The sequence below is a fragment of the Ammospiza nelsoni genome, chromosome 6, assembly GCF_027579445.1.
Source record: "Ammospiza nelsoni isolate bAmmNel1 chromosome 6, bAmmNel1.pri, whole genome shotgun sequence".
Taxonomy (NCBI): domain Eukaryota; kingdom Metazoa; phylum Chordata; class Aves; order Passeriformes; family Passerellidae; genus Ammospiza; species Ammospiza nelsoni.
Genome location: NC_080638.1, coordinates 19,375,681 through 19,389,795, shown reverse-complemented (window position 1 = coordinate 19,389,795; position 14,115 = coordinate 19,375,681). Strand labels below are relative to the sequence as shown.

The following is a 14,115-nucleotide window of genomic DNA, read 5'->3' as shown; positions in this document are numbered from 1 at the left end:
TCTTAAAGACTTTGTCCAGAACCTTGCTTCTGGTAAATACCTGGAAAACTACAATCTCATGATCTGTCAGTGAAGAATATGTTAACAGAACCGTACTGTGCACCAGTGTCTTACTAGGTAAATAGCCTCTTTCAGTAAAACTTAAAAAACTTTTTTAAAAAAGTAAAACTTACAAAGATTAAAGTTTTATACATGACTCTTGGCTAGGGTATTTTTGCCAACAATTAAAAAGCAACATGAATTAATATTATAACATAGTCCAGAAGAATCTACAAAAAGTAAATGCCATCCTAGTGCACAGTGTTTTTCAAGTGGAAACTTAATTTCAAAAGCTGCAGTTCAGAAAAAAACAAGAACCTTTTATTCTGCTAGATAGTGCTACACTCCATTTGCAAAAGGAGCTGTTAATATTACAGCGAAGCTACATAATTTTGATGAGCTTGTATAATGAAGTCTGTAAATCAACAATGCTTTGATTATTGAGTATTCTTCCTGCCTAACCATCACCACCAATTTTTCAGAAGTCATTCTGGAGTACTTGCTAAATACCTTTCACTATAAACAGTGGCTTTATTTTCCCCTTTTCTGTTATTCAGTCTGATTCAGAGATCAGCACTGAAAGATTGCTGCTGGAAATCATTATCAAATTTCAAAGTAACAAGTAACAACTTCAGGAGCTGAGAGAGAGAATCATTAGGACAACTGCAGGAACCCCCAAAATGATGCAGAGCATAAGACAATACTGCAGAACATTTTTAACACAAAGATGGCAACCTGCATGTATAAGCATGAATAGAGGAAAGAGGGAAAACTACACAAACCATTTTTGCATATGAGCTCTGACAGGATAACTGTGCCATCTATCTGCATTTCTGTACAGGGAAGAAAGTTACAGGTCTTACCCTAACTGGTGAGCCACTATTGCATGTGCAGATTTATCACTTTTGCCATTTCTGTGTTGCTAACTCATCCATATTTCTAAATAAGACTACTTGTGAACTTCTAATTTTTGTGAGAATACATCATACAGAAGTGCTTAAAATCCAGAGAAGTCATACCTGCTGCCAAGGATTGGCTCCCCAGAAGTTCCCAAAGCAGAATAGTCCATGCCATAGAAATTCAGTCCTAAAAGTATTTTATTCCTCCATTTTGAATCAGGATCCAGTACTTCAACACAAGCTCGCACCCAGGGAAGGGGGGAATTTGGACCAGGTCTATCAATTTAGCAAAAAATCAAACAGACTGTCAGAAAAAGTACATGTTCACACTTAGCCTTCTCTTTTTGACCAGTGTAATTGTAAAAAGAAAATTCTGGCACACAAAAATCAGTGAAGATGAACCTATAATTCTATCAATGTTAAATGCACATTCTTCTGTAGCTTGAAGTGCTGATATACAAAACATGATTGCCGCACTCTTGACTTTTTGATTCAATTCTAAGGTGAAGAGACACACAATTCCTTCCTAGAGGTAAGAAAATGTTTCCCCCTAGCACATTGCTACTGGGTCTTGCACAATGCATATGCTATAATTCAAAATTCTGTATGACTTCAGTTTTTTTCCTCAATGTTTTTGCAGCAATCTGGCAAAACATACTGGAACAAAATTGACCATTTACTCACAGAAAGAACTATAAAATTAGTGACTATTAAGCAAAATTGTGTAACACTTATTTATGGGAAAAAAACCTACAAAGTACCAAACAAAAACCTACAGGAAAAAAAAGAGCATAGCCTTAATACACAGAGTAATTGAATTGCCATACACATAACATTAGGATATTGTGCTCATTCCATTCCTACCTCACTGGAGAAGAGAGCAGGCTCTGGCTCAAACATTAACATGACAAAAGGCACTCTCTAGCATGGTAACAGGAAGAGGTAATCCCAGTCTTACAAATACCAACATCTGCTACTCCCTACTAATCATCTGCCTCAAAGCCTTCATGATACCTGTGCCATTAAAACTCAACATGCTAATACAGCAGAGCAAAGTTGCTGGGAACTGTGCTCATATTTAAAGGCAAATGAAGCATCAATTGTTTAAAACTAATTTGTTTGACAATGTTATTATTAGTAGATTATTAGTGGACCTATCCTGCAGAACTGTGCTAAATAACTCAAAAAGAGTTATTTAGCCTGGAAAAGAGTAAGTTATCCTTTTAAAATAATGTCTTTTTAGCTGGAGTACAAAGTCTTTCATAATATCCAAAGTCCAGATACACATTGCTGTTAAAAATGTACTTAGTTTTGAGCTTCTGTACAAATTGTCTATTTTAATTACTAACCCAGAACTTTAGTATCATACAAGAACAAAGCACTACCCACTTTACTAGAAGTGGTAGATCTGTGGATTTACCAGACCTCAGTAGGAATTAGCTCCTTCAATGCTCTTTCTGGTGTCAGATGGAATCTTACCGATGTGGTGCTGAATAGTCGTACGTCATGAGACTGAAGCTGTCTACTGCTGAGGCCAACTGATCAAATTCTCTCTTTGTGAACATTCCTGGCTGGTTGGTCCTTCCAAAACAAAGCAAAGCAGAAACAGGAAGAGATAAATTACAACCATGACAAGGCTTATTCTCTTGTTTAGGTTTCATACCATTTGATCACATAAGAAAAGTCTTTCATTCTGAGGTGGCCAAAAAAATTAAAATATGCATTTCAGTGCCATTTTTGTAATAAACATCTAAGAAAAAATATTCAATGCTACGTAGGTGGTCAGTGGGAAGAATCATACTTCCACAGCATACTTATCAAATAAACATTTCCAGCATGGTTACAGTAGTGATTATAAGGGCTGTGGACTAATCAAATTGCCTTAGGTGGCAATCAATTGAACTCTAAAAGCTTTTACAAAACATTTAATTGCTTGGGCTGTTGAACTGGTTTTGACACTTAGAAAACTAAGGCATACTTAAATAAATAGGTGGGTGCAGCTGTTAATCGAAAAATATAAACCAAAGGTAATTTTTTTATTGACCTCAAAAGGAACAATTTCAGTTTATACCATACTTAAGAAAGAAAAACTGTTTTCTTCAGACAAAACCAGGTCAATTTCTTTCTTTGGGCAGGGGAGAAGAAAGAAGAAATCCATTCTATCACCTTTTCTAGACAAAAGTCTAGTTATGCCTTCAGCACATCTTGGTATGAAATATGGAAAACCATTCTTCCCCCTTTATCTTGCTTACTCTTGATTTACAAAATATAGACCTGGATTAATATCTACCTTATCTTCCTGGGTGAAGGGGTGTGTATTTTGTCTGTTTTGGACTCAGAGAGGCTATTGACTTCCTTCAATCATTCAAGATAGAAACAATTAATTCACACAAGTTGCCTGAAAACATTGAATCTGTTTCAAAGAGAATTTGTAATTTCAAAATAGCAGCACAAACAGCACAGCAGGCAACACAAGGCAACCTTAATCACATTGCAAAGATGGGACTGGACTAAAATGGAGAAGCTACTGCCAGAAGAACCCTGTCCTCAACCAGAGGGCTCTGAAGCATGTTAACATGAGACAAACAGGTAGAGAAGTAGGATATTGTCCTAGATAATCTGGGATATAGGGGGACATTGCAAAAAAGAGAGAAGGGAAAAAAATGTACTTTAACAGCTAACAACTCTGTGGTACACCTCTGCCATTTAAGAGGTAAACTTATAGCATTGTACAAGATTCCTCTAGAGAGCAGAGGAGGGAGACTGGAGAATCCAGACTTTCCCAATAGTACCAGAAACTGCTACTTGAGCTGGAAATTAGAAGCCAAACCTTGTCTAGGCAAGGTATGCTTTTAAAACCACTCACGTTCCATCTTAAATGAAAAAACAAAAAAGATGCTCAGTGACAGATGCAAGTAATAAACAGAAAAATCACATATTTTGACCTTTATCCTTTTTGGATCAGCGTGCAAATTCTACATCCAACAATATGTGCTGCATGGATCACCAGAGCATAACAGTATTCATTTATCAGTTCACAAGGACACTTTGTGTTCTAGGGCATAAGGAAAGAGGTGAACAAAATGCAGGTTACAAACTAGGGCAGATTAAATCACGTAACACGCCTGTCAGATTTTCAGAACTAATGATATACTGGTCACAGGAAGGAGAAATCTCATTCTTTTCCTTCAAGGGTTGTAACAAATTTTTAAAAAAATCTTCACTTCTGGAACCTACTGGTGGACCTCAGGCTTTTTTATAGTCATCTGCTTGTGATGTACTGCAATTGCAAACTACAGTTGTTCTACAAGAATTAAATAATAAATACATCTTTGAAACAATGTTATGGCAACTTGGATGTCTGTGGGCAAAGCAATTTCCCAATGCAAATTCCAGCAAAACCCATTTTCAGTAAATTGATTGTGATTACTCCTGAAGGGAAAAACATAAAAAGTAATTATAATGTGTATTAGATATTAGGGCAAGTTGGATTGCTTTATAGATTTAGCCAGGTAGTACTTTAATGAAATTTGCATGTATAACTTAAGAAGAAACCCACAGGTTAAAGTGGATATTGCCATCATTTTCTCCAATGCAATTTTGTAACTCAACTACTTCAGTTACAAGGGAATGCCATCTGAGTGGCAAGGGCATAAATTTCCAACTTGGAACAAACCCAGTAGCACTCTTCAAAAAAACAAGCACCACTCACCAGTTCAATGAATAGTCAACTCTGCTCTAGTCATGCACTTCAGGAAACTCCATTGAAGCAAAAAACCAGGACAATTTGACTCACTCCTTTAGAATTGTCCTGAGTCAAGAAAACTGGCACTCAAGAATAAAACCCAAATATTTTTTCAATGGCTATTATACTTCAAATCGAGGTTTTTCAATTATTCTGATATTTATGTAAACTTAACTCAAGGGCAGGTATGTTCTACTGACTACTTTGTTGAGAAATCCAGCAGGGAAAGTCAGGAGACTTGGCACAGAATATGCAAAGTCCATTAAAGTAATACTTTCCAAGTCTAAGTCTAAAGCTTGTCATTCTTCCAAACTTTTAAGGCCATTTCCAAAATAGTCAGTGAAGTGGCAGAAGCTTCATCATCATTTATTAGCTCTGTACATTATACATAGAATCACAGAATGATCAAATATGCTGAGTTGGAAGGGACCCACAAGGATCATCAAGTCCATCTCCTGGCCCTGCACAGGACAGCCCTGATAATCTCCCCCTATACCTGAGAGCATTGTACAAACATGTCTTGAACTCTTCTCCTAAGGTTCCACCCTAAATCTCCATAAAAACAAAAAAAGAACTTGTACTTACAGTTACCCTTGTTTGCTAAAACACTCAAGCCTAAATCCCACTGTCTTGGAGAGAATTTGGCATAATTTACCCAGTTTGCTGAATATTTCTAGTCTGCTAAACTGGATCAGATTCCACTTTCACTTGGGATTTTTTTTTTAACATGGCTTGTTTAATTTAAAACTTTATGAAGAAGATTAAGAGACATTGCAGAAGGAGAGACAAGTGTAACAATTGAGTTTTCTCTGCAAATCTGCTCTTAAAACTTCTACTGGTCTAGAGTAAGCCAGGGCTCCTCCATGCCTGTTTGCAAAACCAGATCCAAACTCTTCTCCCAAGATCCTGAAACCCTCCCACACCTGGGAGAAGGATAATGATGTAGGAGGGGAGGAGAAAGAATGAAGACAGGATGGAGAAAGGGTGGCACAGCTGGTACTCCCAGCCCCTCAATCCCCAGCCCTGGAGCTCCAGCCCCCCGGATCATCCCATGCCAGCACTCACTCCCTGGGGCAGCACTGTTCTATGGTGCAGGGGCCCTGGGGAGGCCACACGAGTGATGGGCCTGCAGACATTGCCCTGACCCTACTGGAGCACAGGGCACTGGGATGAAACCAGACTCAGCTATGGATATCCTCAGAGAGTTGAAATTCCCTGGCATTCCTGATAGTACCAACTATAGCTATTCAGCACTCATGGAGGTTTTCAGTAATCTGGTTTGAACAAAATACATGAATGTGAATTATAATCAACTGAAAAACTGAACTATATAAGTTGAATCTATAACCAAGCCTGCTACTCAGTGCATACCCTAATGAAACAGACACTGGGAAGAAAGGAAAGACAAGAAGACAAGACTGATTTTTCTGGGATTGCTGAAAACCATTGCCTTACACTATTAACCAGAACCTTTTTTTTTTTAAATCTGAGGTACTTGAGGATTTTTTACTATTAAATAGGCCTTAAACTTACTCAGGCCTCACAGTCACAGGTTTGGTTTGCATTATTGTAAAGAAAGCACTGGAGTTTTTAGGTCCTTTCAAATCAGTTTCAATGTGGCAGTGCAATACAATGTCTCAACCTATGCAACCAGGCTTTACATTGTATTTTTATGTCTTCTTTATCCAATATGCTTTCCATGTTTTGATGAAAGAGCTTCCCTGGCAATGATAAATGCTCTGGTGAAAAGTAGATGCAAAGCTAGGAAGTATTCAGACTTGAGTCATCACTCAAACTCAAACTACTTTTTTGATTGACAATTCAGGATCCAAAAATTCATCTTACACTCATGGTCTACTTTCAGTACAAGGTATGTGGTTTATTTTTTTTTGGCATGTGTATTTCAGGCAGGGGAAATATCTAAGCAAGACTACACCAATGCAAAGTATGAAGTGCATAAATAAATCTCCATAAGAAAAGACATGAAAAGTGTGACAGGTATCAGTTCTGTCACTTAAAGAGTGACTTGAAAATGCTCAGACACTGGTAATGATATAAAATTCCACACTAAAAGGAAAATCAAACTGTAGCCTCTATCTTATACAATTAATATTTTAAACTAACAATTTGTGGTGAATGTGTTTTCCTTGCTATTGAAAAGGAAATGCACCTCTCAAAGAAATTAGGCTTTATTTTTTTCTTTCTTGTTTGAAACAACTGTTAATAAGGAATGATATTTATCCCATATACTTCAATTTTCTGTTTTCTAGAAAAATCTGTAGGATTCTATTTCTAAAATACCAGCCAAATGTAAACGCTTAAATTTCTTGGACCAACAAAATTTTCTAATGGATACAATATCTGTTCTTTACGGTATTTCAAAGTATTTATTAAAATTTATAAGAAATATGGACTTAGCCCTGTAAAAATACATATTTGGAATTAATCTAAAAAGTGTCTGCCACTCCAGCTCAACATTTAAAGGATAAAGCACCATACATCAGGAATTCAGAGAGGTGACTTTCTACAAAATCTCTACAAAAATTTCTACAAGTAGAAACTATCAGTGCTGGGAAATTATTAGCACTAAGGATAGGAAACAGAGCATGAGACTGCTGGGTGTGCAGAAAAGGGGTGGAGGAACAAAAGGACATTGCAAAGAGAAAATGAGAGTTTTCCTTTCCAGTTGATTTCTGTTTTAACCTTAAGTGGACATTTTTTATGCTGTTATGTATTTTCCTTTTAACAAACAGTAAAGAAGCTGCCTTACATAACATCCACAGAAATCCTTCCCATAAAAAGCCTCAGGAATACAACATAATCTTTACAAGTTCTCCCTTCAAGTAAGGGAGCAATGGCAACCTGGCAGAACTTACAGAACGATGATTCCCCTGAGAGCATAAGTCTTATTTGCACACATTCCTGAGAATCTGTCAACATTTCCCAATGGCACACTGCCACATGTATATACAAAATCCCTATTATTGGGACAACATCGCAGATCTAGAAGAAACCACCTGTTTTCCTTGGTATTTCCATATACACAGCCTAGAATTCCAGAGTCTCTTTTTAGTATTCTATCTTTTAATGCCTAAAATAACTCCAGGGGGGTTTGTTTCACAGCCTAGAATGTTTATTACCTGCATCTTCCAAATTACATACAGTTATATGTCTCAAAATTCCCAGTAACGCTTTACTGATAAGTATTTTTGTAAGGCTTTGAGTTTGTAGTCTTTCATATTGAAAGATTGGAAAAAAATACTTCAACAATGAAAGCTGCTTTCATTTATTTTCAAATGAATCTACATTCTCAATTACTTCTTGTCTCACTACAATGACTCTCAAAATGAAATAAGGAGAAAAAAGGTCTTTTAACTGACTGCTATTCCCTGCAAGTTCAAACTGCATTCTTGCAGGGTTACCTCACCTTCACCCTCCTTTTTAAAAGAGAGGTTTCCTGTCTCCTCATCTTTGCATAGCCTTCATAATGGAAAACTGATTGATTTTCTGTTTCCACTATGATTCTATTTCAGAAGTCAGCCTCTCAGTAATGACTTAATTTTCTTGTCATGTATAATTTTCTGTAGAGCCACTGTTTGCAAAGCTTTCTTCATCTTGAGATATTATTGGTTTTCATAGCTCGTTGCAGGTAGGAGCACTACAAGATAATGCTACTGCATTTGATGAACACAGACCACTGAATTCAGTTCATGCAAAATCACTGAATAAAAATTCACTGTTTCTTCCTGCATGAAATCTGTTCTATAGAAAACAGAAGAAAGAGCTAAATGACTACTCTGTTCATCACACAATTATAGGCATTGATAATGAAGCAGTAAAATGCGTAACCAAGTTCAATCTGAAACCATTTCCTTTTCCGAAAAAATCCTCGACAGTTTTGTGACTACCCTTTCTCATTTCAGGTTTTTCAAAACTCTCAGAATGACAGCTCACTGAAGTAATTTTCCACTATCAGTACTTAGAAAACAATTCTATGTGAATCCCTGTTTCCATGGATGTTTTGCAACTACATTTCTGGTGTCCTATAGATGTTCCACTTACAATGCCCTCTTACAGCTGGGTCTAGGGGAAAAAAAAGATTTTTTATTTTCATCTGTCCAGGTACATATTTTCATGAAGTAACAGGAACCTGACTATTAAAATTCTATGCCTATCTCAATTTGGCTTAAAACTGGTCAAATGCCAAAGAAGCTTTAGCAGAGAGATGAAAAATGTAAGAGAGAAAGCTTACAGACACCTTGTCACTTCAGAAATCAGGCTAAAAACAGAATTAAGGTGTGTCTACAACAGCACTGTATGAAGCAGCCAAGTCAGCAACAGGATCTTGAAACAATACTGCTCTTCAAAGCCATGAACAATAATTACAGATGTAATCCCTGCTGTCAAAGGAACACAGCCATATTAACCAACACGACCAATGTTTAACCAACAAAAAAGAGATCCTCGGGTAGACAAAAGCAGATTTCTACGTAGTGGGGGATGAATTCCATGCAGCTGAATGCAGACTGTAAAAAGCACAGCATGTTCTCCATCTCTGACCTCTCTCCCTCAGTAAGCACATCCTCCCAGACAACAGATCAAGGCTTTTGCAGAGATGCATGTTATTCAGGCATTTCAGAAAATGCACATGCTTACTGTAAACTCAAGTACCTTCACTAGCCTCTGAAATACAGATTTTTTTTTTCTCTAATTCCTTTCTAAGGACAAAATGTTGCAAGAGGTGAAGCATGATACAAACACAGTATCTGATCTTGTGGCATACAAACCCAGATCAATATGACAAATCATGGACTGTGCATTTCAAACCCAAAAATGTCCATTGAACCACAATGTTAAGGTCAGACCATTTCAGGAGAAACAACACAAATGCCAAGTTAGTATAAATTTCTCCTCCCAACTTTTTAATGTATTTACAATCTCTGTACAAAAGTCTTATTCCTCTTAAAACAGACTTAAAAATCAAACTGAAAGGGAATAACACAGGTTATTCCATAAAACCAGTGTGATTCTCTCTGATCACATACACTCTTCCAGTCATGGTTATTCATCTGGTTCTACTCAGAGAACACTCTGCCAGTTTCCCACACTAAAGTGCTGGAACAGATAAGGGCAGAAACAAAAGCAGGAGGGTTCCTCCCCTCCCATTTAAAGCCCATCTTAACATCTCCAAATCTCATTTTGCTTACATAGTATGAAAGGACATCTTATTGTTAGTAAGTCAGAGGAACATCATCCCAAGAGACAAAAATTAGAAAAGAGTGAGCAAATGAGAAAGGAGAATTTTAATGGAAACACAAGAGTTTAGCAGTTCATTTGATAATGATAATGATAATGATTCTAACGATAATTGCTTTAGCAAACCTGGGCTAGACATTAGGGAGAACCTTCTAAGGGTGTAGGTAGTCTGGGAGTTCTGACATCCATTCATATGTAGCTTTTAAGAGTTTGCTAGATAAACTTCTAGTAAAATTAATGTAGTCATAGTTTATTTTGACTTTTTAAAAAATTATTTGCACCTTCCAATACTACTACTTGCACTCTACTACTATTCTGAATACTATTATTCTGAATAGTAGCTTAAATTCAGAAGTAAAAACCTGCAGCCCTACCTCTGCACTGTCTTTTTCTGGTGCACCTATTTCAGCAATGCTGACACTCAGGTGCCTTCAGAGCAAAACGGCTCTTTTCTGCCTTCAGAGCAAAAGGTCCCTTGTCCACAGAAAAGATCATAATTCAAAATAAACAACATCTCTACTGAAGACCACAAATCACATTACTGAATGTGTTCAAATTTTCTCAGTGGCAAAAATCTCTTTACCAAATTCTCAGATAAGGAAGATTAATGTAGGTATTTTAAAACTAACAAAACCTAGACAGCTCAACAAGCAAGAAAAGTGTAACTGAGTGCTACAGATTCACAACACAGAAGCCCTGGGAGTTGTTCCTTCATACAATCCTAGTGCTTCATATCACTGGGGGACTGTGAATTTTAACAGACTGAAAGTGAAAACTTGCTATATTTTTATCAGGAAGCAGAATGGTATCTCTGTACCTAATGAATTTTTGCAGAACATTAAGGGCTGGCACTCTTGTTTAATACAAACATCCCATCCCAGCCATTGTCTTTGCAGTCCTTGCTCTCCAAACAGGGAGAAGCACAGATCTGCTCTTGCCATGGAGTAGCCTACACCATTTTCATGAAGCCAAACTAATTACCTGTGGCCCATCTGGTTTAAACCAGTAACAGAAGTCAAGAAGGGGAAACATGCCAAGCAATATATGCCCTGAAAAGAAAGCATGAAATCTCAGCAGACAGCTAGGGACAAATAAGCCTGAAAACTGCTGTCCTCAGAGCTGAGGCATGCTGGCAGACCAGTCACTTACCAATTCTTAAGTTACAGTGTAACTTTAAAAATACAGTGTATCTAAAACTCTGAAGTCAACATAAGAAATACACATCTGACAAAACCAGATAATCTGACTACCAAATGAGAAAAAATTAATTCTGACACTTGTTGTATTTACCAGTTCCATTTCTGGGAAAGTCAACTCAGCTCCTTTCATGCTGCTTCCATTACATTGCTTCAGTCTCTTCATAGAAGCCATTTAAGAAAGACTATGCACAAATGAACATCCACTGTGTCACCATTTGCTTCTCCTAATTTCCAAACTATTCGAGTGCCTTTCATGCCAGGGCTGAGTGCCCAGGCAAGCCATGCTCCAACAGCAGAGCATCACGCAAAACAAGATTGCACTCTGGAACATACAAGCCTCATTTAAAAACTCTAACACACCAAATGTAGCCTTAATTCCTCCTTGCATAAAATGCTCACCATTTTTCTTCTCTTTGTTTTTTGGAAAGTTTTCCAACTTAATACCGAAACTTATATAGTAATTGCTCTACACCAGCTGGCTCAGAATTGGTAGAGCTACAAATGACAGATATGCAGAGGAATACATTCCACCCTTTCTTCTCTTTGGCTGCTCTTAGCTGACCTACAGATTATTCCAATGATTCTCCCCAGTGGGAATTCAAAACCAGATGCATGCACTCGCTTCAGAAGATGTCAGTAGAGTCAGACCTTCGTTGCATTGATTTTATATTGTAAGGTATAATCTTCAAAAGAGCCTGCTCTAAGAATAGGTTTGTTCTCTTGAGTCCTTTCTGAATGTATGCGAAATGCATGGAACATCTCATGGCTGCAGTCAGAGCCATGCTGTACTGAGCTGGCAGCCCAACAAAGAGCAGCAAAACCAGGGAAGTCATCAGCAAGGGAAACAGATGTAGTTTAGAGCAATTAACATGCATCCAGATTTACTGTCACCAACAGAATTCACTTTAAATAGAGAAGTGACTGACAGACCTATACTTTGAGCCTTTATACGGGGAAAAAACATGAGCCCAGTAGCATGACTGAGTAGGATTCAATAGTATTACCATAATTTGAAGACATTATTAAACTTGCTCCAGTAACTGATACTCAGTAATCAGTAATAATTTCCTACTGAGTCTTCTGTTCCCCTCAGTATAAATTCATATCTCAAGCTATATCTTGTGATCCAAATCAAACATATTATACAGGTTCTCTAACATGCAATAAAAATGACTACACCAGTCAGTTAGCCTAGACAGCCCTCTAAAGAGACATTTCTGTGCCTTCTTGAGTGCTGAATTTTATGCAGAGGGCCCAATTACAAAATTTCTTGATATGTAACTGTACTCCCCATATTCCTGACAGTCCCTTGGTTTTTTTTTTTTAGGATACTCACAAGAAGATGGACAACTATGGGAAAAACAGAGGGCAAAGTGTTATTACCAACTAGGCACAACAAATATGAAACTGTGCATATTTAACTTTCAAATTTTCCCTCCAATCCCATTTTCTGCACACTGATTGTCCAATGCAGAGCATATATGATACATGCTTAGTAATTCTACAATAAATTAACACCATTTTTAGAATTGCTTGCTTTTCTGTGAGCTCATTTGTCAAACTGGAAAGAAAAGCCAGAAAGATTAGACACGTGGAAAAATTCATCAACAGTATTAGTGATTCCAACAAAATAAGATTATTATGACCAGGTTTCTCACAAATATTTTAACCTTTCATAATTATAGGTATAAGTATTGGTAAAGCAAAATCCTACTTAATAAACAGTATTCTACAAATTTGGTTGGTTTTCTAATATACAGTTATTTGACATAATCTGGTATTTGGAAACTTCATTTGGAACAAGCAATATGTTTCCTGTTGGTTTAATCCAGCATTATTTACTTACCAAAATTTCAACATTCTACATTCTGTTCCACATAGTCCTTCCTGAGAATGATGTTAAAAGTAAGTGACAGTTCCCATTTCACTCCAAAACAGACACGTTAGAAGCTGCTTATAATTTCATTGAATTTGTTTACCATACATTATCATAAAAATTACCCTGCTGTTTACTTGTATATTCTACATCAAAACTGGTACTTGCCAGAAATACTTCTAAGGGAGACAGTGTGTATATATACACTGGAATAGCAAGCCAACAAACACATCATTCTGTATACACAAAGTTATGGCAAGGCAATTGAATCTGCAGCAACTTCTAAAGATGACAGATTACTGATAATGTAATTACAAGTATCTGTTCACAATCAGTTTCTAGAAGACCAAAGCACCTATTTTCTTTACGCAAAACACTGGTCAATTGTCGCATGCATTAGGCTGAGGAAGTGTGAGGTCGATGAGCAGTTATTCATCATGTGCTCTTCCTACTTTTCAGTGAAATATGTAAGTATATTTATAGGAAAGGCAGAAAAGAGCACGACAGCACTAAGAGAAGGGACAACACGTCTACCCTCCTGCCAATCTTTCCAAGAGGCAGAGTAGCAAAACTAAACTGGTATCAACTGCTACTGGATAGGAGTAATGAAGACTGCATAGATTCTGGTAATTTTCATTGCACAGCAGCTCTACAAAGAAAAGGCTAAAGTACTTAAGACAGTACTTCACATCCACAATGTTTTTGCAGCAAGAATAAAGAATAAACTGAGTAGCTCAAATAATAATTTTGAAGAAGTGGCAGTTAATGCTTGAAAATACTGATAATACAAACCTATAGAAGTTTTAAGTAACAGGAAGAGAAGCTGCAGATTTTTTTTTCCTCACATATGCAAATATGAAATCCAAAGCTGGGGATGCTTGCTGTATTTTGATGAGACAAGAACATACATTATGTTCAAGTACTTGAAGATAAAGAGTGGTTTGGGTTCCTGTAGCTTTAAAATGAAAGCAGCTGCTCTACAGCTGTGCATCTCAAGAAGTCAATAATGACAGAATTTTTTCTAAAAGCTGTGAGGTTAAGTGTACCTTTTATCAGGAAGAAACATGTTTGGTTTTAATTTAAATACTGCTTTGATATATG

The 14,115-nt window shown here is 37.0% G+C and overlaps 1 protein-coding gene across 2 annotated transcripts in view; it reads right to left on the bottom strand.

The window, feature by feature from the left end:
- The window catches only part of CHID1 (chitinase domain containing 1), a 95,835-nt gene that overhangs the window by 57,206 nt on the left and 24,514 nt on the right, over positions 1-14,115 (bottom strand). For both annotated transcript variants that reach the window (XM_059474594.1, XM_059474593.1), the window contains exons 9-10: positions 2,418-2,519; positions 1,059-1,214 (exon numbers count right to left, since the gene is read on the bottom strand). In XM_059474594.1, coding sequence (XP_059330577.1) covers positions 1,059-1,214; positions 2,418-2,519 — 258 coding nt within the window. The remainder of the gene's footprint in view (positions 1-1,058; positions 1,215-2,417; positions 2,520-14,115) is intronic.